At 40.9% G+C, this 27,543-nt stretch overlaps 3 protein-coding genes and 1 pseudogene across 3 annotated transcripts; all 4 read left to right on the top strand.

Moving 5' to 3' along the window:
• The first annotated feature begins 3,077 nt into the window (after positions 1–3,077).
• LOC148754958 (olfactory receptor 1J4-like) lies at positions 3,078–4,019 on the top strand. The gene has a single exon (XM_088792813.1). The coding sequence runs from the start codon at positions 3,078–3,080 to the stop codon at positions 4,017–4,019; it is 942 nt and encodes a 313-aa protein (XP_088648939.1).
• Positions 4,020–10,298: 6,279 nt separating this feature from the next.
• Positions 10,299–11,240, top strand: LOC141571370 (olfactory receptor 1J4-like). The gene has a single exon (XM_088792857.1). It carries the CDS (start codon positions 10,299–10,301, stop codon positions 11,238–11,240), a length of 942 nt encoding a protein of 313 aa, XP_088648983.1.
• An 8,045-nt stretch (positions 11,241–19,285) lies between these two features.
• On the top strand, positions 19,286–20,227 carry LOC148754957 (olfactory receptor 1J4-like). The gene has a single exon (XM_088792929.1). It carries the CDS (start codon positions 19,286–19,288, stop codon positions 20,225–20,227), a length of 942 nt encoding a protein of 313 aa, XP_088649055.1.
• A 5,527-nt stretch (positions 20,228–25,754) lies between these two features.
• Positions 25,755–26,712, top strand: LOC148754956 (olfactory receptor 1J4-like; annotated as a pseudogene).
• Positions 26,713–27,543: the final 831 nt, after the last annotated feature.

Below are 27,543 nucleotides of genomic sequence, written 5' to 3'. Positions count from 1 at the left end.
AAGATGAAGGTGGAGGCGACCCAGACTGGCATTGGGTCTCCTCCCACCCCCTTTGCCGACACTGTGTAGTTGATATTTCTTAGCCCCCATACAGAATCATTATAAAAACATGCTTCATGCTGGCCTCCTTTGTAAATACAACCAAGTACAGTGAATACTCTCTGATCACGTAATTGCTTTCCTACAAATGCCACTCCAGTTTCAGTACTGACTATCCTTCATGAACATCGGTCTGGCCTGGTGAAGCATAAAGCAAAGCTTCTCAAACTCTATGTGCACAAGATTTCCCAGAAACTCGTGAAAACACAGATTCCTGGAGTCTACCACCATGGATCCCGATTGTAGTCCTGGGTGGGACCCCGAAATTTGCATGCACGGCGATGGGACTCCACGTGATGCTGGTGCTACTGATCTATGAACTGCACTTTGAAGACACTGGTGTAAAGAATTACATCATGGAGGTCGTGGGAGGCACATTTATAACACCTCACATGACTTCTGCGAGAGGGGAGAGTGAAGCAAGAGAATGCTGAAATTATTTTAGCAATAGAGAAGTCTGTGGTTCATGTTGATATTTTCAGATTGATTCTGGCTGCAGTAAATTCCTTTTTTTCAATCTCTAACACCAGAGGTTCTTCTCTGACTTTCTTTTCTCTTTCAAAAATAATGTACATATATCAGATACTACATATCATGCTTTGTGTCATCACCCGAGACTACATAGTTCAATGAAAATGAAGCCAAAGCTTTGAAAGAATTACATCCTATGTCCATTGGTGGCTTCTTGTTTCCATCCAGCCTGGTGGGATTGCAGTGGGACTTGTAATTTTGCTAATGACACTCAAAAACATAATTTACTATTGTAACTAACCATTGTTTCCCACATGATGCCCAATAAAATGTAAATTTGTTATAAAGCACTGGTTGCTACCAGAGTATCTGTACATCCACAAAGGGACACTTGAGTTCCTGATAGGACTCAAACGATTTTGTTTTATGATGATGTCACTCTTGTCTAAAAGTCCTCATTTGACTTGCCCTATTTCTTGACATAGCCCGGAAGACAGTGTTTATCTTGAATCCAATCCATATTGTTGTCATTATGGTCATCAAATTTTTACTCCCATCTTTACATCTCTTTTTTGAGTCTGCTCTATGCAAGTGCAATATGTTTGCTCCACTTTATAAATATAAAACTAATTAGCATGTAACCAGCAGGTAGAGTGACAATTAAGGCTGTGGTGGTGCCGCAATTCTTGTCAGTTTGAGGTGTGAAGATTGAAATAAAAATATTTGAAGGAGTTTCATATTTCATATATGCGTCAAATATTATAATATCTACTTTCCTTTATTACTCATTTATTTAATCTATAAGCTTTGACTTAGGCTATGAGTAAATGCAAACAATCTGGCTTTGCTGCCTTGCTTTCCATATGTTTCCACTTTGATTTCCTCTCTTCTTGTATTTTCAAACTTAGATTCTTGTGTTTTTAAAAGAGCAAGACACTGGCACACAGATACTAAGACAATGGAGTCCATTAAAATTGATGTTGTGGGATATACTGAAGTTGCCTTGATCAGATAACAGAAAAGTTCAAGGCACAGTACAATCTTTAACAAAGTTTCACACTGAATCTCTGTGTTACTCAATCAGAGATTGACTAAGACTTTAAAGCAGATCAAAATATTGATATTCTATGTATTCTATATAATGCTATGCATAGAAATAGGAAAGCAAATATTATTATAATAAATTATTATAGAAAATAAGACTTTAAAACTATATAAAATAAACCCAATTTATACAAACATAAAATTTTATGAATAAAAGACCATTTTAGAAGGATATAAATAACTAATGGAAGGGGGAAGTTCTTTGCCGCTATCCTTTGTTTTCACATCTACATTATTTGTATTTCCATCATGAAGCTGAATTAATTTTATAAGCACAAAACCAGAAAGGAATACCCCTGGGAAGAAATACTCCATTCACACCCCAAGCTGTTACTCAACTGGGGGAAACAGAAATCTGGTAGGGAAGGGCCAGTAGGACGTCTTTCCGCCTCTCCTTTGGGATGCACTCATAGGGCATCCACCCTGACGTTCTTCCAAAGGACAGTGTTTCCTCAGAGTGAGCCCTCAGAACCATCTGCCTTGGAGATACCTGGTCCCAGGTCTCATGAAGGAGAATCTCTGGGGGTAGAGCTGCGACTGCAGCTTTAACAAGCTCCCCAGGTAATTCTGCTGAACTCTAAAGTTGAGGGACCACTGCCCTAGGGCATCTGTCCTGGAGGGAGCGAGAAGTACACTGAGCAATTACTACATGTTTAAAGCATGTCTCTAACCTAGAGTTTGGTGCCCTGTCCCCTTGGTCCTTTCCCTAGGGGTAGAGTGGAGTCTTCACATCTCCATTTCTGAAGGTGGTGAAATGAGAAGAGTAAGTTCCAGGCTTTTGGCTTTTCTCTGATGTCAGTGAGAGGTTTGTGACCACAGACCTTGTAGGATGAATCTGGTTCTGGGTGTCTACAGAGATGCTGAGAAACCAGTCCCCATTCCCTGAAGCTAGATGACTGCAGCATAGAATTCAGAGCAGAACTAGACATTGAGTCTCGGCAACAGGTAGGTGTGTGTGTGTGTGTGTGTGTGTGTGTGTGTGTGTGTACACACCGGAGCTCATCACCTCTCTGTGCTCTTGCTGAAGTCACCTCTCATTACTAGCTCCTAAGGACAGGGACACTGCAATCACCACTGGCCAATGACTCTCACACTTTAACCCCGAGCCTCGGGGAGATGAGGAATAAGCCTCCTGGCTGCTCGGTGATGTCCTGCCTGTAATCCCTAGAACAGTCCCATACCCTCATCAAAGGCATCAAGCCTCGGGCCCAGGAAATATTTACTAACTCAGTTGTGTTTGCCTGAGCTCTGCTGACACACACACTGAGTTCTTCACTAGAGATCTTTGCATTATTAATTGAATGAAAGCAATGTCACATCAGACAGGACATCTCCTAGGCTCAACGGTTGTTGATTGTGTTTTTCTTCACTGTCCTTTCATCCTCAGCAGACACAGGGGCTGCATGAGGCCTGAGAACCAGAGCAGCGTGTCCCACTTCCTCCTGCGGGGCCTCCCCATCCGGCCTGAGCATCAGGGCGTGTTCTTCGTCCTGTTCTTGGGCATGTACCTGACCACGGTGCTGGGGAACCTGCTCCTCATCCTGCTCATCAGGCTGGATGCTCACCTGCACACGCCCATGTACTTCTTCCTCAGCCACTTGGCCTTCTCTGACATCTGTTTCTCATCTGTCACCGTCCCTAAGATGCTCCTGAACATGCAGACTCAGGACCAATCCATCCCCTATGCAGGGTGTGTAACACAGACATATTTTTTCATATTTTTTGCTGCTTTGGACAATTACCTTCTCACCTCAATGGCATATGATCGGTATGTTGCCATCTGTCACCCCCTCCATTACATGACCATCATGAGAGAGGGACTGTGTATCTTACTAGTAACTGGGTCCTGGCTACTCTCTTGTGCCTGTGCCCTGTCCCACACCCTTCTCCTGGCCCAGCTGTCCTTTTGTGATGACAGCACCATCCCCCATTTCTTCTGTGACCTTGGTGCCCTGCTCAAGTTGTCCTGCTCTGACACCTCCCTCAATGAGCTGGTCATTTTCACAGTAGGAGTGGCCGTTATTACTCTCCCACTAATATGCATCCTGATCTCTTATGGCCGCATTGGGGCCACCATCCTGAAGGTTCCATCTACCAAGGGCATCTGCAAAGCCTTGTCCACCTGTGGCTCCCATCTCACTGTGGTGTCTCTGTACTATGGGACAATTATTTGGCTCTATTTTTTACCCTCATCCAACACCTCCAGTAACAACACCATAATTGCTTCTGTGATGTACACAGTGGTCACTCCAATGCTGAACCCTTTCATTTATAGCCTGAGGAACAGAGACATGAAGGGGGCTCTGGAGAAACTCATCAACAGAGCAAAAGTCTTGTCTCAATGATGTCAGCTCACATTTAAGACAGATGTGTTTATCACCAGATGCTAGCCTCCAATTTTAGTCCCAGCATGAAGTAAATGCTCAGTAAATATCTGATAACTTGATTATATTGTTACAGTCACTCTCTTTTTCTTGTAAATCTTTAGCACAAATTATGAATTCTGATGTGATATTATTACTCTTCTCCATTAGATTAACAAACTACACAGTCAGTAGAATTTATGTCTCTCCTTATTTCCCGGGAATTGATTAGTTCTTTTTAAAACAGGTGTATTGGGCTAACATTGACAATTTAAACACTGTATATATGTAAAGTGTACAACCCGATGTTTTGATATGTATACGGGGTGAAATGATCACCACGATCAGGCTAATTTTAATATATCCATCACCTCCACATAGTTACCATTTTAATTTACCTTGTGTGCGTGTGGTGAGAGGACTTCCCTTCAGATTCACCCTCTTAGCAAATATCAAGTATACAGTACAGTAGTGTTAACTGCAGTGATCATGCTGTACTTCAGATCTCAAGAACCTGTTCATCTGACATAACTGAAACTTTGTACATTCTGTTAAGTGAAATAAGTCAGACTAAAAAGACAAGTACTGCATGATCTCACATACATTTGGAATCCACAATACTTGAATTCATAGTAGCAGAGAAAAGAATGGTGTTTGCCAGGGGCCAAGGGTTGGGGCAAATGGGTGATACTGGGAATTTATTAGTTTTTATGAATTGTTGGAAGATATTACCATAAAAGTTTGCGGAATTTGAAATTAGAGAAGTATCTCCTTTCCTTTCTCACCTCCCATTTAGTGCTCGTCTCATAGTTTCTGCCTGTGGTGATGGTGGTGGATCAGGAGAGGAAACTCTATAGAGCCCTTTATTGCTCCAGAAAATTATCCACCGCTGTGAGTTCAGCTGCTCTACTTATAGACTCAAAGCTTCTATGGGGTTTTAGGGACACTGATCACTGTTATAGATTATCATAACCTTCATCCAGCAGTTCATTCTCACACCAATTGTCTCTGAAGCTTTCTGACTGGTGTGTGAGTTTCAGTGAAGACACAGGCTCAATCTAGATACAGAAACAGAACTACAAAGAAAGCATCCATAGTGGAGATTTTCGTTGCCCCTACTGAATATTGTGACTTTCTCATTCATTCTTTTCATTATCTGTCTTACTGAAATTATTTCTTCTCATCTTAGTGAGCACAAGTAATCTAATTTCATCATCTAGTGAATGACCACATAGTTCTCTTTCTTCAGGCTGTACTTAATTAAGGATAAACAGGATCACAAATACTTCTGAGACTCAGGACCACGTAGCTGTTAGGAGTATTTGTGAAAGCTAGATCCCAATTGCTAGCTGTATCTGCCAGAGTGTGTGGCCTCTTGCAATTTACTTACTTTCCTGAACCACAATTTCTTTTTCTGTGTAAACTGAAAAACTGTAAGATATCTAATATATTTTTGCTTTGAAATAAATGAAACGCTAAATTTGGCTTAGCATTACAACTGACCAAAAAACCCCACAAATACTGGTTTTCCTTACCTATGCAACCTGGGTGAATTGTGGAGCAGAACTTGCACAGAGACACCTGAGTTATGGTGACTACGGGAGACTGGCATGTAGATAATAACCCCATTCAAATAAAAGCAGGGGTCCTAGGTACAGCAGCACATCTTCACGGGCTTAAACTAGAACCAAATAACTACGGAGCAATGGACGAGTGAGTTGGTAGGTGGGCAGATTACAAACAGGCAGATGAGAGGAGTGGCTTACTCGTACTTTTCCAATGTTCATTCAGAGTGGGCCCTGACCTACAGCTCATGAGGCTGCCTTTGAGAATCCTCGCTTTCATTGTGGAAGGACAAAGATTGCCCCCACTCCCACTGTGCCCAGTGAAGCTTCAGGCCTGGAGTCACTTTGTGTCAGGCTCAGTCTTAACCTGGAGCCAGAACAAAACCGAATAGGGCAGGGCCCTTTCTTGCTGGTCTAGACAAAGCCTGCCTTGGTTGGCCTACACACCCATGAGTACCTGGCTCAGTTTCTCTGCACTGCAGTTCTGTTGTGTGGATCCCTGAGCACCTGCCTGGCCCTGTCTGGTCCATCGTCGAAAAACGTAGTGCTTTCATTCCTGTTTTCAGCCACGGGTTGCTGACATTCCTCTGAGTGGAGTTCTGTCATGAAATGTCAAGCCCACCTGCCTACTGGGAAGTGTTTTATCACCACCTAACCTGCTAGATTGGCTTTCCCTGGTTGTGGACAGCGCAAAGCCAACTGGTAGGTGCCATGTTGATTTGCATACAATATTTGCATGTTGTATATAGAACTTCTGGAAATCGCTTTGGAAGTATGTACTTTATTTGGGGTACTTCCCCTCAGCCATGCCAGGGCTGGATTATGACCTTCCCCAAAGAAGCATCTGTCTGGGTCAGGACAAAGTTTGCTATATATAGTTTACAAATACTTCTGGGAGCTACTAAGCATTGACACTTCAATTGACCAGTTTGTACCATTCTCGAAGTTAAAGGAAACATTAATTCTTTAGATAGATAGATAGATAGATAGATAGATAGATAGATAGATAGATAGCTATATAGATATATATCTGTCTATATACATATATATATATATAGGTACATATATATATTCTTAGGGATATGGGGTACAGCATAGGGAATAGTGAATAGAATTGTAATAATGATATCCGATGTCAGAGGGGTAGTAAATTGGAGGACGGGGGTTATCACTTTGTGAGGGTTATAAATGTCTAACTATTACATTATTTTGTATAGCTGAAACTAACAAAACAAAACAAAATGAAAAAATGTAATAACAGACAGACCTTTCTCAGGCGAAAGGAATCATAACATTACAGAACCAGGAACTTCAGCATTTATATTTTAGCTCTGCATTTTATATATACATACATATTTTTTCAATGTATTATACATATTATATATATATGTTCATAAATCATATATAAGTAAATTGTATATATATATTGTGTGTGTGTGTGTATATATATGTATATACACACACACACTCTGACGTGAATTTATGAGTAAAAAAATGATCTTATTTTGTCACGAATAGAACATGGATGAGAAGATGTACTAAAGAATTAGAATCACTTATCTTTTGAAGGAAAAACAAAAAAACCCTGCAAGTGTTGTATTGATTATTATCTTAGAATCCAAGAGGTTTTTTTGAGGAAGAAGCTATAAATGTAATCAAGAGGGCACTAAAGCATACATAAATTTTAATTTTGTCATTAAGGTAAAAAAAGTTGGAATTATACCAGAAAAACAGTGAGGCTTTCCTTATATTATAGGAATTATAGATTCTGTTGTTGAATAGCCACTTAACAACTTACCTAACCTCTGTCAGACATCAGTGTGCCTAGTCCTGGTCAGACAGGGCTGGATAAAGACTCGACATCCATGCTACAGAAGGGAACATTCTAGGAGTTTAGAGACAGGTGAACTGAAAAGTAAGTAAGAGAAGTAAAAAATGCTTCAATATACTTCTCCTAATGATCACCAGGCTTCTGCATGATTACTATGTATTAGGCACTATATTAAAAGCTTTACCTGTATCATCTCTTTTAATCCTCATAATAATCCTATGAAGCATGTACTGTTGGTATCTATATTACTCAGTTGAGGAAAGTGAGGCTTGCTGACAATGACATAATTATAATAAATGGTAGTAGCACCATGGAGGATTTATTAATAGTTAAAGCTGCCTGGATGTCAGCAAAAGCTAGAGGGGGAACGGTTCTCCATCGGGTTATCTCTTTTATTTCAGGAGATTTTGGAAATCTCTTATATTGTGGGATTGTAATCTCAGGCTTTAACACAACTCAGAATCCAAAGAATTAGCTATATTATTTCAGTACACTCGCTTATGCAGACTTTTTTTTTTAAATTTATTGGGGTGACAATTGTTAGTAAAATTATATAGATTTCAGGTGTACAATTCTGTATTACATCATCTATAAATCCCATTGTGTGTTCACCACCCAGAGTCAGTTCTCCTTCCATCACCATATATTTAATCCCCTTTACCCTCTTCTCCCACCCCTCACCCTCCTTACCCTCTGGTAACCACTAAACTATTGTCTGTGTCTATGAGTTTTTGTTTCTCATTTGTTTGTCTTGTTCTTTGGTTTATATACCACATATCAGTGAAATCACATGGTTCTCTGCTTTTCCTGTCTGACTTATTTCGCTTAGCATTATACTCTCAAGATCCATCCACATTGTCACAAATGTTCCTATACCATCTTTTCTTATCGCCGAATAGTATTCCATTGTGTATATATACCACAACTTCTTTATCCATTCATCTAGCGAAGGACATTACACAGCATAAATGGTAACTACAATATTGCCAAGGGGAAATGAAAGACAGTTTGGGGAATAGAATCAATAATGTTGTAAAGATTTTGTAAGGTGTCGGATGGGCACTTGTCTTATTAGGGAGACCACGTCACGGATGGTTTAGGTGCTGGACCACTGTACTGTACACCTGAAGCTGAATAATATTGTAAGTCAACTATAATTTAATATAGATAGATATGGGATATGGAGTAAAGCATAGGGAAGAGAGTCAATGTAATTGTAATAGATATGTACAATGTCAGGGGGGCAATAGATTGGCGGAGGAAGGTTATCACTTTGTGAGGGTTGAAATGTCTAACTATTGCATTGTTTTGTACACCTGAAACTAATTAAAAAAATTGATGGTTTTGGAGATATTGAAGGTTTCTTGACCACATAACTGACAGAAGGATCAAGGCATAGTACAATCTTTAATAAAGTTTCACACTGAATCTCTATGTCAATTCAATAAGAGATTGACTAAAAATTTAAAGCAGATCAAAATATTGATATTGTATTTATTCTATATATTGCTATACATAGAACTAGGAAAGCAAATATTATTATAATAAATTATCATAGAAAAAGGCTACGAAATACTATATAAAATAAATCCCTTTTATATAAACATAAAATTTTATGAATAAAATCCATTTTAGAAGGTAAAAAATAACTAATGGAAGGGTGAAGTACTTGACTTTATCCTTGCTTTCACATCTACATTATTTGATTTCTATCATGAGGCAGAGTTAATTTTATAACCAGTAAACCAGAAAGGAATACCCACTGAGGAGCAAAACTGCTCTTCACACCCCAAGCTATGACTCATTTGGGGGAAACAGAAATCTGGTAAGAAAGGGCAAATAGGAGGTCTTTCTGCATCTCCTTTGGGATGCACTCATAGGGCATCCACCCTGACGTTCTTCTTAAGGACAGTGTTTCCTCAGAGTGAGCCCTCAGAACCATCTGCCGCGGAGATACCGGGTCCCAGTTCTCATGAAGGAGCATCTCTGGTGGTAGAGCTGTGATCTGCATCTTTAACAAGCTCCCCAGGTGATTCTGCTGAACACTACAGTTGAGGGACCACTGCCATAGGGCATCAGTCATGGAGGGAGTGAGAAGTACACTGAGCAATTAGTACATGTTTAATGCATGTCTCTAACCTAGAGTTTGTGCCCTGTCCCCTTGGGTCCTTTCCCTAGGGGGAGAGTGGAGTCTTCACTTCTCCATTTCTGAAGGTGGTGAAATGAGAAGAGTAAGTTCCAGGCTCTTGGCTTTTCTGTGATGTCAGTGAGAGGTTTAGGACCACAGACCTTGTAGGATGAATCTGGTGTCTGGATGTCGACAGAGAAGCTGAGAAACCAGTCCCCACTCCCTGAGACTAGATGACTTCAGCATAGAATTCAGAGCAGAACTAGACATCGAGTCTCGGCAACAGGTAGGTGTGTGTGTGTGTGTGTGTGTGTGTGTGTGTGTACACCAGAGCTCATCACCTCCCTGTGCTCTTGCTGAAGTCACCTCTCATTACTAGCTTCTAAGGACAGGGACACTGCAAACACCACTGGCCAATGACTCTCACACTTTAACCCCGAGCCTTGGGGAGATGAGGAATAAGCCTCCTGGCTGCTCGGTGATGTCCTGCCTGTAATCCCTAGAACAGTCCCACACCCTCATCAAAGGCATCAAGCCTTGGGCTAAGGAAATATTTACTAACTCAGTTGTGTTTGCCTGAGCTCCACTGAACACAACACACCGAGTTCTTTAAGAGAGATCTTTGCATTATTTATTAATGGAAATAATGTCACCTCAGATAGGACATCTCCTAGGTGCAATGGTTATTGTTGTGCTTTTTTCACTGTCCTTTCATCCCCAGCAGACACAGGGGCTGCATGAGGCCTGAGAACCAGAGCAGTGTGTCCCACTTCCTCCTGCGGGGGCTCCCCATCAGGCCCGAGCAGCAGGGCGTGTTCTTCGTCCTGTTCCTGGGCATGTACCTGACCACGGTGCTGGGGAACCTGCTCCTCATCCTGCTCATCAGGCTGGACGCTCGCCTGCACACGCCCATGTACTTCTTCCTCAGCCACTTGGCCATCTCTGACATCTGTTTCTCATCTGTCACCGTCCCTAAGATGCTCGTGAACATGCAGACTCAGGACCAATCCATCCCTTATGCAGGGTGTGTAACACAGATGTATTTTTTCATAGTTTTTACTGCTTTGGACAATTACCTTCTCACCTCAATGGCATATGATCGGTATGTTGCCATCTGTCACCCCCTCCATTACATGACCATCATGAGAGAGGGACTATGTATCTTACTAGTAACCGGGTCCTGGCTCCTCTCCTGTGCCAATGGCCTGTCCCACACCCTTCTCCTGGCCCAGCTGTCCTTTTGTGATGACAACACCATCCCCCATTTCTTCTGTGACCTTGGTGCCCTGCTCAAGTTGTCCTGCTCTGACACCTCCCTCAACGAGCTGCTCATTTTCACATTAGGATTGGCCAGCATCACTCTCCCACTAATATGCATCCTGATCTCTTATGGCCGCATTGGGGCCACCATCCTGAAGGTTCCATCTACCAAGGGCATCTGCAAAGCCTTGTCCACCTGTGGCTCCCACCTCACTGTGGTGTCTCTGTACTATGGGACAATTATTTGGCTCTACCTTCTCCCCTCATCCAACTCCTCCAGTGACAACAACATAATTGCTTCTGTGATGTACACAGTGGTCACTCCAATGCTGAACCCTTTCATTTATAGCCTGAGGAACAGAGACATGAAGGGCGCCCTGGAGAAACTCATCAACAGAGTAAAAGTCTTGTTTCAATGACGTTAGCTCATCTTTATGACAGACGCGTTTATCACCAGATGCAGGCCTCTTAATTTTAGCCCAGCATGGAATAAGTACTCAGTGATATTTGATAACTTGAATTATATTCTGTTACAATCATTCTCTTTGCTCCTTCCTATTGTTTAGTATAAATTATGAATTCTGAAATGATATTATTGATTATTGCTCTTGTCTATTAGTATATTAAACTACATAGTTAGTACAATTTATGTTTCTCCCTTTTTCCTGGGAATTGATTATATCTTTTCAAAAAGAAGTTTATTGGGGTAAAATTGACATATAAACACTGTATGTATTTAAAGTGTACCATTTGATGGTTTGATATGCATATGTGGGACAATGATCACCACCATCAAGCTAATTAATAATATATCCATCACCTCCACAAAGATACCATTGTATAATACTTTGTGTGTGCATGTGGTGAGAAAACTCCAGACAGACCCACCCGCTTAGCAAATATCAAGTATACAGAATAGTATTTGTTAACTGCAGTCATCATGCTGTACTTAAGATCTCAGGAACTTATTCATCCGGCATTCCCGAAACTTTGTACATTCTGCTAAGTGAAATAAGCCAGACTCAGAAACACAAGCACTGCATGATCTCACTTACATGTGGAATCCAAAATAGTCAAATTCATGAACCAGCGAATAGAATGATGGTTTCCAAGAGCCAGCGGGAGGGGCAAATGGGGTGATATTGGAAATTTATTAGTTTCTATGAATTGTTAGAAGATATTGGCATAGAAACGTTGCAGAATTGGAAATGTGTAAAGTGTCTGTTTTTCTATAGTGTCCTTTAGTCTTCCATAAAATTACCCACTGTTGTGAGTTCAGCTGCTCTGCTTATAGACTCAATGCTTATTCTGGGTTTTAGGGACACTGATCACAGTTATAGACGATCATAAACTTCATTCAGCACGTCATTCTCAGACCAATCGTCTCTGAAGCTTTCTGACTGATGTGTGAGTATCAGTCAAGACACAGGCTCAATCCAGATACAGAAAGAGAAAGACAAAGAAAGCATCCACAGTGGAGACTTTCGTTGCCCCCACTGAATTTTGTGACTTTCTCATTTAATGTTTTCATTATCAGTCTTCCTGAAAATCATCTCGTCTCATCTTAGTGACCCTGGTAGTAACATGAGCCCGAGTAATCTAACTTCTTTGTCATCCAGTGAAGGACCACGCAGTTCTTTTTCTTCAGGCTGTACTTAATTGAGGATAAACAGGATCACAAATACTTCTGAGACTCAGCACCACGTAGCTGTTAGGAGTATCTGTGAAAGCTAGATCCCAATGCAAACTGTAACTGCCACAGTGTGTGGCCTCAGGCAATTACTTAACATCCCTGAACCTCAATTTCTTCTTCCATGTAAAATGAAAAACTATAAGACATCTAATATATTTTTGCTTTTAAATAAATGAAATGCTAGATTTGTCTTAGTATTACACCAGACCAAGAAATTAAAATACTAGTTTTCCTTACCTATGCAACCTGGGTGAATTGTGGAGCAGAACTTGCACAGACACACCTGAGTTATGGTGACTATGGGAGACTGGCATGTAGATAATAACCCCATTCAAAGAAAAGCAGGGGTCCTAGGTACAGCGACACATCTTCACTGGCTTAAACTAGAACCAGACGACCATGGAGCAATGGATGAGTGAGACGTAGGTGGGCAGATTACAAACAGGCAGATGAGAGGAATAACTTACTCCTACTTGTTTAATGTTCATTCAGAGTGGACCCTGACCTACAGCTCATGAGGCTGCCTTTGAGAATCCTCGCTTCCATTGTGGAAGGACAAAGATTGCCCCCATTCCCACCCTGTCCGATGAAGTTTTAGGCCTGGAGTCACTCTGTTTGCAGGCTCAGTGTAACCGGGAGCCAGAACAAAACCGAATAGGGCAGGACCCTTTCTTGCTGGTCTAGACAAAGTCTGCCTTGGTTGGCCTACACACCCATGAGTAACTGGCTCAGTTTCTCTGCACTGCAGTTCTGTTGTATGGATCCCTGAGCACCTGCCTGGCCCTGTCTAGTCCATCCTCAAAAAAGGCAGCTCTGTCACTCATATTTTTAGCCATGAGTTAGTGACATTGCTCTGTGTGGAGTTTTTCTCAAGAAATTTCAAGTCTACCTGCCTGTTGGGAAGTGTTTTATCACTACCTAACCTGCTAGATGGGCTTTCCGTGAATGTAGACAGCCCAAAGCAAACTGGTAGGTGCCATGTTGATTTGCATACGTATATAGAACTTCTGGAAATCACTTTGGAAGCATGTACTTTATTTGGGGTATTTCCCCTCAGCCATGTCAGTGCTGGATTATGACCTTCCCCAATGAAGCATCTCTCTGGGTCAGGACAATGTTTGCTATATATAGTTTACAAATAGTTTTGGGAGCTACTAACCACTGACACTTCAATTGACCATTTCGTATAGTTCTCAAAGTTAAAGGAAACATTAATTCTTTATATATATATATATATATATATATATATATATATATATATATATATATATATTTAGGGATGTGGGGTACAGTGCAGGGAATAGTCATAGAATTATAATGATATATGATATCAGAGGGGTAGCAGATTGGAGGACAGGGGTTATCACTTTGTGAGGGTTATAAATGTCTGACTATTAAATTATTTTGTACAGCTGAAACTAACAAAACAAAACACAATGAAAAAAACGTAACAACAGACAGACCTTTCTCAGGGGAGAGGAATCATAATATTACAGAACCAGGAGGTTCAGCTTTTATATTTTAATTCTGGATTATATATATATTTATATATTTATATATTTATATATTATACATATTATATATGTTCCTAAATTATATATAAGTAAAGGGTATATATTATATATATAACAAGTTTCAACTCTGACGTGAATTTTACGAGTGAAAAATGATCTTATTTTGTCACAAATAGAACATGGATGAGAAGAGTATTAATTAGTACTAATACTAAAGAATTAGAATCAAGGGCCAGCCCAGTGGCTCAGGTGGTGGAGCTCAATGCTCCTAACTCTGAAGGCTGCCGGTTCGATTCCCACATGGACCAGTGGGCTCTCAACCACAAGGTTTTCGGTTCAATTCCTTGAGTCCCGCAAGGAATGGTGGGCTCCGCTCCCTGCAACTAAGATTGAACACGGCACCTTGAGCTGAGATGCCTCCTGGATGGCTCAGTTGGCTGGAGCGCGGGCTCTCAACCAGGAGGTTGCCAGTTCAATTCCTCGACTCCCACAGGGGATGGTGGGCTGCGCCCCCTGCAACTAGCAACGGCAACTGGACCTGGAGCTGAGCTGCGCCCTCCACAACTATGACTAAAGAACAGTAACTTGATTTGACTTTCCCTGGAACTACACACTGTTCCCCAATAAAGTCCTGTTCCCCTTCCCCAATAAAATCTTTAAAAAAAATAATTATAATCACTTAGCTTCTGAAGGAAAAGCAAGGAAACCCTGCAAGTGTTGTATGGATTAGTATCTTAGAATCCAACACGTTTTTTTGAGGAAGACACTATAAATAAAATCAGGAGAGAACTCAAACATACAAAGATTTTAATTTTTGTCATTAAGGTTAAAAGTTGGAATTATGCAAGAAAACAGTGAGACTTTCCTTATAGACTCTGTTGTTGAATAGCCAGTTGACAAGTCACCTAACCTCTGTCAGACATCAGTGTGCCTAGCCCTCGTCAGACAGAAAGGGATAAAGAATGGACATCCATGCAACAGGAGGGAACATTCTAGTAGTTTAGAGACAGGTGAACTGAAAAGCAAGTAAGAGAAGTAAAAAGTGCTTCAATATACTTCTAATAATCACCAGGCTTCTGCATGATTGCTGTGTATTAGGCACTATATTAAGAGCTTTACCTGTATCATCTCTTTTAATCCTCATAATAATCCTATGAAGCATGTACTGTTGTTATCTGTATTTCTCAGTTGAGGAAACTGAGGCTTGGAGACTGTCACATAATTATAATAAATGGTAGTAGCACCATGGAGGATTTATTAGTAGTTAAAGCTGCCTGGATGTCAGCAAGAGCTTTAGAGGGGAAATAGTTCTTCAGCGGGTTATCTCTTTTATTTCAGGAGATTTTGGAAAACTCTTATATTTTGGGATTGTAATCTCAGGCTTTAACACACCTCAGAATCTAAAGAATTAGCTATATTATGTCAGTACACTCTCATATGCAGAGTTTAATGGGTTTCGTTTTCATCTTCTTATATTTATTGAAATGAGAGAATCCAAACTACTTGTCCCTTAAGTAACAGGAAGTGTAAGACTCCCTGCCCATGGTATAAAATGTCAAAACAGCTTTGAAGATGAAGGTCCTGGAGGAGACTGAGACTGGCATTGGGTCCCCTCCCCCCACCTTTGCCGACACCGTGTGGTTGATATGTCTCAGCCCCCATACACAATCATTATGAAAGCATGCTTCATGCTGGCCTCCTTTGTAAATACAACCAAAATACAGGGGATACTCTCTGATCACGTAATTGCTTTCCTATAAATGCCACTCCAGTTTCAGTACTGACTGTCCTTCATGGACATCTGCCTTGCCTGGTGAAGCATGAAGCAAAGCTTCTGAAATTTACTGTGCACATAGTTTTCGGAAACTTGTGAAAACACAGATTCCTGGAGTTTACCACCATGGACTCCGATTCAGTAGTTCTGGGACCCAAACTTGGCACGAACGATGTTGTCACGTGATGCTGGTGCTGCAGATCTGTGAACTGTGCTTTGAAGACATTGGTGTAAAGAATTACATCATGGAGGTCATGGGAGGCATATTTATAACCTCTCACATGAATTCTGCGAGACAGGAGAGTGAAGCAAGATAATCCTTACATTATTTTAGCAATAGAGAAGTCTGTGGTTCATGTTGATATTTTCAGATTAATTCTGGCTGCAGTAAATTCCTTTTTTCCAATCTCTAATACCAGAGGTTGTTCCCTGACTTTCTTTTCTCTTTCATAAATAACGTAGCTATATCAGGTACTACATATCATGCTTTGTGTCATCACCCGAGACTACATAGTTCAATGAAAATGAAGCCAAAGCTTTGAAAGAATTACATCCTTTACCCATTGGTGGCTTCTGTTTCCATGCAGTCTCCTGGGATTTCAGTGGGACTTGTAATTTTGCTAATGTCACTCAGAAACAAACTTTACTATTTTAACTAACAATTGTTTCACACGTGATGCACAATAAAATGTAAATTTGTAATAAAGCACTGGTTGATATCAGAGTATCTGTACATCCACAAAGGGACACTTGAGTTCCTGACAGGACATTAAACGATTTTGTTATATGATGTCACTCTTGTCTAAGTCCTCATTTGAGTTGCAATGTTTTTTGACACAGCCCGTAAGATAGCGTTTGTGTTGAATCCAATCCATATTATTGTTATTAAGGTCATCAAGTTTTTATTCCCATCTTTTCATCTCTTTTTTTTGCGTCAGCCCAACGCAAAGTGCAATATGTTCATCCAACTTTATCAATACAAAACTAATTAATACATAACCAGGAGTTAGAGTCAGGCTGCGGTAGTGCCCTAATTCTATATCTTTGGGGTGTGAAGACTGAAATCAAAACATTTGAAGGAGTTTGCTATTTGATTTATGTGTTGAATATTACTATACCAAATTTCCTTTATTACTCATTTATTTCATTCCATAGGTTTTGACTTAGGCTATGAGTTAATGAAAACAATCTGGGTTTGTTGCCTCACTTTCCACATGTTTCCACTTGGGCTTCTACTCTGCATGTGTTTTCAAAGTGAGGTTCTTGTCTTTTTAAAGGAGGAAGACACTGGCACACAGATATTAAGACAATGGAGTCCATTACAATTGATGCTTTTGAAGTAAACAGAAATAGTCTCAGAGATACAGAGGGAAAAGTGATAGTTGTGAGAAGAGAGGGGGTTGGGGGTAAGGGAAAAAGGGAAGGGATCAGACAGCATAAATTGGTAATTACAATATTGCCAAGGAAAAATGAAAGACAGTTTGAGGAATATAATCAATAATGTTGTAGAGATTTTATGAGGTTCTGATGTCCAAATCTCCTATTAGGGAGACCCCTTTATGGATGGTTTATATGTTTGACCACTGCACTGTAGTCCTGAGGCTGAAGCTGAATAATATTGTAACACACACACACACATATGTGTGTGTGTGTGTGTATATATCTATATCTATATCTATATCTATATCTATATCTATATCTATATCTATATCTATATCTATATCTATATCTATATCTATATCTATATCTATAGTCATGAGACGTGGAGTACATCTCGTGACTGTATCGATATAGTCACGAGATGAGTAGAGTCAATGGAATTGTAATAGATATATACAATGTCAGAGGGGCAATAGATTGGGGGAGGGAGGTTATCACTTTGTGAGGGGTGAAATGTCTAACTATTGCATTGTTTTGTACACCTGAAACTAATAAAAGAAATTGATGGTTTTGCAGATATTGAAGTTGCCTTGACTAGATAACTAACAGAAGGATCAAGGCATAGTATAACCTTTAATAAAGTTTCACACTGAATCTTCGTGTCAATTCAATAAGAGATTGACTAAACTTTAAAACAGATCAAAATATTGATATTCTATATTCTATATATTTTTATGCATAGAAATAGGAATGCAAATATTATTGGGATAAATTATTAGTGAAACAGAAGGCTATAAAATACTACACAAAATAAATCCCGCTTAGGCATTCATAAAATTTCATGAATAAGAAACCATTTTAGAGTGTTGAAATAACTGAGGGAAGGGTGAAGTACTTTGACTTTATCCTTTGTTTTCATGTCTACATTATTTGGATTTCATTCAAGAGATAGAGGTAATGTTTTAACCAGCACCAAAAAGAAACCCCACTAAGGAGAATAACTGCTCTTCATATCCCAAGCTATGACCCAACTGGGGGAAACAGAAATCTGGTAGGGAAAGGCCAGTAGGACGTCTTTCCACATCTCCTTTGGGATGCACTCATAGGGCATCCACCCTGACGTTCTTCCAAAGGACAGTGTTTCCTCAGAGTGAGCCCTCAGAACCATCTGCCTCGGAGATACCTGGTCCCAGGTCTCATGAAGGAGCATCTCTGGTGGTAGAGCTGCGATCTGCATCTTTAACAAGGTTCCCAGGTGATTCTGCTGAACTCTAAAGTTGAGGGACCTCTGCCCTAGGGCATCTGTCCTGGAGGGAGCAAGAAGTACACTGAGCAATTACTACATGTTTAATGCATGATCTAACCTAGAGTTTGTGCCCTGTCCCCTTGGGACCTTTTCCTAGGGGCAGAATGGAGTCTTCACATCTCCATTTCTGAAGGTAGTGGATGAGAAGAGTAAGCTCAACGCTCTTGCCTTTTCTCTGATGTCAGTGAGAGGTTTGTACCACAGACCTTGTCGGCTAAATCAAGTGTCTAGATATCTACAGAGATGCTGAGAAACCAGTCCACACTCCCGGATGCTAGATGACTTCAGCATAGAATTCAGAGCAGAATTAGACATCGAGTCTCGGCAACAGGTGTGTGTGTGTGTGTGTGTGTGTGTGTGTGTGTGTGTGTGTGTGTGTATGTGTGTACACCGGAGCTCATCACTTCTCTGTGCTCTTGCAGAAGTCACCTCTCATTACTAGCTCTGAAGGACAGGGACACTGCAATCACCACTGGCCAATGACTCTCACACTTTAACCCCGAGCCTTGGGGAGATGAGGAATAAGCCTCCTGGCTGCTCGGTGATGTCCTGCCTGTAATCCCTAGAACAGTCCCATACCCTCATCAAAGGCATCAAGCCTCGGGCCCAGGAAATATTTACTAACCAGTTGTGTTTGCCTGAGCTCCACTGAACACAACACACTGAATTTCTTCACTAGAGACTTTGCACTTTTTATTCAATGGAAACAATGTCACCTCAGATAGGACATCAATGCTCAACCTTGTTGATTGTGCTTCTTTCACTGTCCTTTCATCCCCAGCAGACACAGGGGCTGCATGAGGCCTGAGAACCAGAGCAGCGTGTCCCACTTCCTCCTGCGGGGGCTCCCCATCAGGCCCGAGCATCAGGGCGTGTTCTTCGTCCTGTTCCTGGGCATGTACCTGACCACGGTGCTGGGGAACCTGCTCCTCATCCTGCTCATCAGGCTGGACGCTCGCCTGCACACACCCATGTACTTCTTCCTCAGCCACTTGGCCTTCTCTGACATCTGTTTCTCATCTGTCACCGTCCCTAAGATGCTCGTGAACATGCTGACTCAGGACCAATCCATCCCCTATGCAGGGTGTGTAACACAGATGTATTTCTTCATGTTTTTTGCTGCTTTGGACAATTTCCTTCTCACCTCAATGGCATATGATCGGTACATTGCCATCTGTCACCCCCTCCATTACATGACCATCATGAGAGAGGGATTGAGTACCTTACTAGTAACCGGGTCCTGGCTCCTCTCCTGTGCCAATGGCCTGTCCCACACCCTTCTCCTGGCTCAGCTGTCCTTTTGTGATGACAGCACCATCCCCAATTTCTTCTGTGACCTTGGTGCCCTGCTCAAGTTGTCCTGCTCTGACACCTCCCTCAACAAGCTGCTCATTTTCACAGTAGGAGTGGCCAGCATCACTCTCCCACTAATATGCATCCTGATCTCTTATGGCCGCATTGGGACCACCATCCTGAGGGTTCCATCTACCAAGGGCATCTGCAAAGCCTTGTCCACCTGTGGCTCCCACCTCACTGTAGTGTCTCTGTACTATGGGACAATTATTTGGCTCTACCTTTTCCCCTCATCCAACACCTCCAGTGACAACAACATAATTGCTTCTGTGATGTACACAGTGGTCACTCCAATGCTGAACCCTTTCATTTATAGCCTAAGGAACAGAGACATTAAGGGGGCCCTGGAGAAACTCATCAACAGAGTAAAAGTCTTGTTTCAATGACGTCCGCTCATCTTTATGACAGACGTGTTTATTATCAGACGCAGGCCCCTTAATTTGAGCCCAGCATGGAATAACTACTCAGTGATATTTCATAACTTAAATTATATTCTGTTACAATCATTCTCTTTGCTCCTTGCTATTGTTTAGTATAAATTATGAATTCTGAAATGATATTATTTATTATTGCTTTTGTCTATTAGATTAAGAAGCTACATAGTTAGTACAATTTATGTTTCTCCCTTTTTCCTGGGAATTGATTATATCTTTTCAAAAAGAAGTTTATTGGGGTAAAATTGACATAAACACTGTACATATTTAAAGTGCACCACTTGATGGTTTGATATGTATACGTGGAGCAATGATCACCACCATCAAGCTAATTATAATATATCAATCACCTCCACATAGATACCATTGTATAATACTTTGTGTGTGCATGCGGTGAGAAAACTTCCAGTAAGATCCACCCTCTTAGCAAATATCAAGTATACAGAATAGTATTTGTTAACTACAGCCATCATGCTGTACTTAAGATCTCAGGAACTTATTCATCTGGCAGAACTGAAACTTTGTACATTCTGCTAAGTGAAATAAGTCAGACTAAAAAGCACAAGCACTGCATGATCTCACTTACATGTGGAATCCAAAATAGTCAAATTCATGAACCAGAGAATAGAATGATGGTTTCCAAGAGCCAGGGGGAGGGGCAAATGGGGTGATACTGGGAATTTATTAGTTTCTATGAATTGTTAGAAGATATTGGCATAGAAAGGTTGCGGAATTGGAAATTTGTCAAGTATTTGCCTTTCTATAGTGCCTTTTATCATCCCATAAAATTACCCACTGTTGTGAGTTCAGCTGCTCTGCTTATAGACTCAACACTTATTCTAAGTTTTAGGGACACTGATCACAGTTATAGACAATCATAAACTTCATTCAGCATGTCATTATAAGACCAATCGTCTCTGAAGCTTTCTGACTGATGTGTATCAGTCAAGACACAGGCTAAATCCAGATACAGAAAGAGAAAGACAAAGAAAGCATCCACAGTGGAGACTATCATTGCCCCTACTGAATTTTGTGACTTTCTCATTCAATGTTTTCATTATCTGTCTTCCTGAAAATCATCTCTTCTCATCTTAGTGACCCTGGTAGTATCATGAGCCCGAGCAATCTAACTTCTTTGTCATCTAGTGAAGGACCACATAGTTCTCTTTCTTCAGGCTGTACTTAGTTAAGGATAAACAGGATCACAAATACTTCTGAGACTCAGCACCACGTAGCTGTTAGGAGTATTTGTGAAAGCTAGATCCCAATTGCAGGTGATATCTGCCAGAGTGTGTAGCCTCAGGCAATGAACTTCCCAAACCCTCAATTTCTTCTTCTGTGTAAACTGAGAACCTTTAAGACATCTAATATATTTTTGCTTTGAAATAAATGAAATGCTAAATTTGTCTTAGCATTAAAACTGACCAAGAAAATCAAATACTAGTTTTCCTTACCTATGCTTCCTGGGTGAATTGGTGAGCAGAACTTGCACAGACACACCTGAGTTATGGTGACTATGGGATACTGGCATGTAGATAATAACCCCATTCAAAGAAAAGCAGGGGTCCTAGGTACAGCGACACATCTTCACTGGCTTAAACTAGAACCAGACGACCATGGAACAATGGATGAGTGAGTTGGTAGGTATCAGATTATAATAACAGACAGATGAGAGGAGTAGCTTATTCCTACCTGTTTAATGTTCATTCAGAGTGGGCCCTGACCTACAGCTCATGAGGCTGCCTTTGAGAATCCCCACTTTCATTGTGGAAGGACAAAGATTGTCCCCACTCCCACCCTGCTCGATGAACCTTCAGGTCTGGAGTCACTTTGTCTGCAGGCTCAGTGTCAACCGGGAGCCAGAACAAAACCAAATAGGGCAGGACCCTTTCTTACTGGTCTAGACAAAGCATGCCTTGGTTGGCCTACACACCCATGAGTACCTGGCTCAGTTTCTCCGCACTGCAGTTCTTTTGTGTGGATCCCTGAGCACCTGCCTGGCCCTGTCTGGTCCATCCTTGAAAAAGACAGCACTGTCATTCATATTTTTAGCCATGGGTTGGTGACATTGCTCTGAATGGAGCTTTCTCAAGAAATGTCAAGCCCACCTGTTTGTTGGGAAGTGTTTTATCAGCAACTAACCTGCTAGAATTCTTTCCAGGTAGTGGACAGCCCAAAGGAAACTGGTAGGTGCCGTGTTGATTTGCATACATACATAGAACTTCTGGAAATCGCTTTGGAAGTATGCACTTTATTTGGGGTATTTTCCCTCAGCCATGCCAGGACTGGCAATGCCCTTCCCCAATGAAGCATCTCTCTGGGTTAGGAGACAGTTTGCTACATATAGTTTACAAATACTTCTGGAAGCTACTAAGCATTGACACTTCAATTGACCATTTCGTATCCTTCTCAAAGTTAAAGGTAAAATTAATTATATATATACATATATGTGTTTGTGTGTATACACACAAGCACACGCACATATACATAAATATATATATATTTATATATAGTTATGGGATGTAGAGTACAGCATAGGGAATAGTCAATAGATTTGTAATAATTACATACGATGTAAGAAGGGTAGTAAATTGGGGGACAGGGGTTATCAGTTTGTGAGGGGTATAAGTGTCTAACTATTACATTGTTTTGTACAGTAGACACAGTGTGGTTGATATTTCTTAGCCCCCATATGCAATCATTATGAAAACATGCTTCATGCTGGCCTCCTTTGTAAATACAACCAAAATACAGTGGATGCTCTCTGATCACGCAATTACTTTTCTACAAATGCCACTCATTTCAGCACTGACTGTCCTTCATAGACATCTGCCTTCCCCGGTGAAGAATGAAGCAAAGCTTCTCAAATTCTATGTGTACAAGAGTTCCCGGAAACTTGTGAAAACACAGATTCCTGGAATCTACCACCATGGATTCATTCAGAGACTTGTTCTGGGATAAGACCCCAAACTTTGCATGAATGATGCTCTCATGTGATGCTACTCCTGCAGATCTGTGAACTGTGCTTTGAAGAGACTGGTGTAAGGAATTACATCATGGAGGTCGTGGGAGGCACGTTTATAACACCTCATAGGAATTCTGCGAGAGGGGAGAGTGAAGCAAGAGAATGCTGAAATTATTTTAGCAACAGAGAAATCTGTGGTTCATGTTGATTATTTCAGATTAATTCTGGCTGCAGTAAATTCCTTTTCTTCAATCTCTGATACGAGTGTGTCTTCCCTACTTTCTTTTCTCTTTCATAAATAACGTACGTATATCAGATACTACATACCATGCTTTGTGTCATCACCCGAGACTACATAGTTCAATGAAAATGAAGCCACAGCTCTGAATGAATTACATCCTATGTCCATTGGTGGCTTCTTGTTTCCATCAAGCCTGGTATGATTTCACTGTGACTTGTAATTTTGCTAATGTCACTCAAAAACATATTTTACTATTTTGACTAACAATTGTTTCACACATGATGCCCAATAAAATGTGAATTTGTTATAAAGCACTGGCTGATATCAGAGTATATCTACATCCACAAAGGGACACTTGAGTTCCTGACAGGACATTAAACAATTTTGTTATATGATGTCACTCATCGAAAAGTCCTCATTTGAGTTGCCATGTGTCTTGACATAGCCCGTAAGATAGCGTTTGTCTTGAATCCAATCCATATTATTGTTATTATGGTCATTGAGTTTTTCTCCCATCTTTTCATCTTTTTTTTTTGCAGCAGCCCAATACAAAGTGCAATATGTTCCTCCAACTTTATAAATGCAAAACTAATTAATACATAACCAGCAGGTAGAGTCACATTTCAGGCTGTTGTAGTGCCCTAAGTCTATCTCTTTAGGGTGTGGAGACTGAAATCAAAACATTTGGAGGAGTTTGCTATTTGACGTAGCTGTCAAATATTACTATACCAAATTTCATGTATTACTCATTTATTTCATTCCATAGGATTTGAGTAAATGAAAACAATTTGGCTTTGTGGCCTTGCTTTTCACATGTTTCCACTTGGACTTCTACTCTTCATGTGTTTTCAAAGTTAGGTTCTTGTCTTTTTAAAGGAGGAAGACGCTGGCACTCAGATGCTAAGACAATGGAGTCCATTACAATTGAAGCTTTTGAAGTAAACAGGATAGTCAAAGATATAGAGGGAAAAGTGATAGTTGCGAGAAGGGAGGGGGCTGGGGGTAAGGGAGAAGGGAAGGGATTACACAGCATAAATGGTAACTACAATATTGCCAAGGGGAAATGAAAGACAGTTTGGGGAATATAATCAATAATGTTGTAAAGATTTTGTAAGGTGTCGGAGGGGCACTTGTCTTATTAGGGAGACCACGTCATGGACTGTTTAGGTGCTTGACTGCTGCACTGTACCCCTGAAGCTGAAGCTGAATAATATTGTAAGTCAACGTAATTTAATATACATATAGTCACTGGATATGGAGTATAGCATAGAGAATAGAGTCAAAGGAATTGTAACAGGTATACAACATGTCAGATGGGCAATAGATTGGGAGAGGGAGGCTATCACTGGGCGAGGGGTGAAATGTCTAACTATTGCATAGTTGTGTACACCTGAAACTAATAAAAAATTTTGATGCTTTTGGAGATATTGAAGTTGCCTTGACCAGATAACTAACAGAAGGATCAAGGCATAGTACAATCTTTAATAAAGTTTCACACTGAATCTTTGTGTCAATTCAATAAGAGACTGACTAAACTTTAAAGCAGATCAAAATATTGATATTGTGTGTATTCTATATGTTGCTATGCATAGTAGAAATGCAAATATTATTATAATAAATTATTATAGAAAATAAGGCTATAAAATACCACATACTATAAATCCCGTTTACGTAAACATAAAATTTTATGAATAAAAATCCATTTTGGAAGGATAAAAATAGCTAATGAAAGGGTGAAGTCCTTTGGCATTATCCTTTATTTTCACGTCTAGATTATATGGATTTCCATCACGAAGCAGAATTAATTTCATAAGCACAAAATCAAAACGGAACACCCCTGGTAGGAAAAACCACTCCTCACATCCCAAACTATGACCCAACTGTGGGAAACAGAAATCTGGTAGGAAAGGGCCAGTAGGACGTCTTTCCGCCTCTCCTTTGGGATGCACTCATAGGGCATCCACCCTGACGTTCTTCCAAAGGACAGTGTTTCCTCAGAGTGAGCCCTCAGAACCATCTGCCTGGAGATACCCGGTCTCAGGTTTCATGAAGGAGCATCTCTGGAGGTAGAGCTGCGATCTGCATCTTTAACAAGCTCCCCAGGTGATTCTGCTGAACTCTAAAGTTGAGGGACCACTGCCCTAGGGCATCTGTCTTGGAGGGAGCGAGAAGTACACTGAGTAATTACTACATGTTTAAAGCACGTCTCTAACCTAGAGTTTGGTGCCCTGAGATTCCCAAACCTCCTCCATCCCCAGCAGACACAGGGCCGCATGAGGCCTGAGAACCAGAGCAGCGTGTCCCACTTCCTCCTGCGGGGGCTCCCCATCAGGCCCGAGCAGCAGGGCGTGTTCTTCGTCCTGTTCCTGGGCATGTACCTGACCACGGTGCTGGGGAACCTGCTCCTCATCCTGCTCATCAGGCTGGACGCTCGCCTGCACACGCCCATGTACTTCTTCCTCAGCCACTTGGCCTTCTCTGATGTTTCTGTTTCATCTGTCACCGTCCCTAGGATGCTGGTGAACATGTAGACTCAGGACCAAACCATCCCTATGTAGGGTGTACAACACAGATGTATTTTTTCAAAGTTTTTACTGCTTTGGACAATTTCCTTCTCACCTCAATGGCATATGATCGGTACGTTGCCATCTGTCACCCCCTCCATTACATGACCATCATGAGAGAGGGACTGTGTATCTTACTAGTGACCGGGTCTGGCTCCTGTCCTGTGCCAGTGCCCTGTCCCACTCCCTTCTCCTGGCCCAGCTGTCCTTTTGTGATGACAACACCATCCCCCATTTCTTCTGTGACCTTGGTGCCCTGCTCAAGTTGTCCTGCTCTGACACCTCCCTCAACGAGCTACTCATTTTCACAGCAGGAGTGGCCGTTATTACTCTCCCACTAATATTCATCTTTATCTCTTATGGCCGCATTGGGGCCACCATCCTGAGGGTTCCATCTACCAAGGGCATCTGCAAAGCCTTGTCCACCTGTGGCTCCCACCTCACTGTGGTGTCTCTGTACTACGGGACAATTATTTGGCTCTATTTTTTACCCTCATCCAACACCTCCAATGACAACAACATAATTGCTTCTGTGATGTACACAGTGGTCACTCCAATGCTGAACCCTTTCATTTATAGCCTGAGGAACAGAGACATTAAGGGGGCCCTGGAGAAACTCATCAACAGAGCAACATCCTTGTGTCATAACCTTCACTCATCTTTATGACAAACGCATATATCACCAGACGCAGGCCCCTTCATTTGAGCGCAGCATGGAATAAGTGCTCAGTAAATACCTGATAACTTGATTATATTGTTACAGTCACTTTCTCTTTTTCTTGCAAATCTTTAGCATAAATTATGAATTCTGATGTGATATTATTCCTCTTGTCTATTAGATTAAGAAACTATATAGTTAGTAAATTTATGTCTCTCCTTATTTCCCAGGAATTGATTAGATCTTTTTATAAAGAGATTTATTGGGCTAAAATTGACATATAACCGCTGTATATATTTAATGTGTAGAACTTGATGTTTTGATATGATTACATTGTGGAATGATCACCACCATCAAGCTAATTAATAGTATATCCATCACCTGCACATAGATGCCATTTAATTTGACTTTGTGTGTGTGTGTGTGTGTGTGTGTGTGTGTGTGTGTGTGTGGTGAGAGGACTTCAACTAAGAGCCTCCCTCTTTGCAAATATCAGTACACAGTACAGTAGTTTTAATTACAGTCATCATGCTGTTCTTAAGATCTCAAGAACTTATTCATCCGGCAGAACTGAAACTTTGTACATTCTGCTAAGTGAAATAAGTCAGACTCATAAAGACAACTGCCACGTGATCTCACTTACATGTTGAATACAAAATAGTCAAATTCATGAACCTGAGCATAGAATGGTGGTTGCCAGCGACCAGGGGAAGAGGCAATTGGGGTGCCACTGGGAATTCATTAGTTTTTATAAATTGTTGGAAGATATTGGCCTAGAAATGTTGCAGAATCGGAAATTGTAAAGTATCTGCTTTCTTTACTCACCTCCCAGTTAGTGTT

Source organism: Rhinolophus sinicus, chromosome 16 (genome assembly GCF_057876585.1).
Source record: "Rhinolophus sinicus isolate RSI-liver-muscle chromosome 16, RSI-T2T, whole genome shotgun sequence".
In the NCBI taxonomy this organism is placed as follows: domain Eukaryota; kingdom Metazoa; phylum Chordata; class Mammalia; order Chiroptera; family Rhinolophidae; genus Rhinolophus; species Rhinolophus sinicus.
Note: the sequence above shows the minus strand (reverse complement) of the source record. Positions and strands in the feature narration are given on the sequence as shown.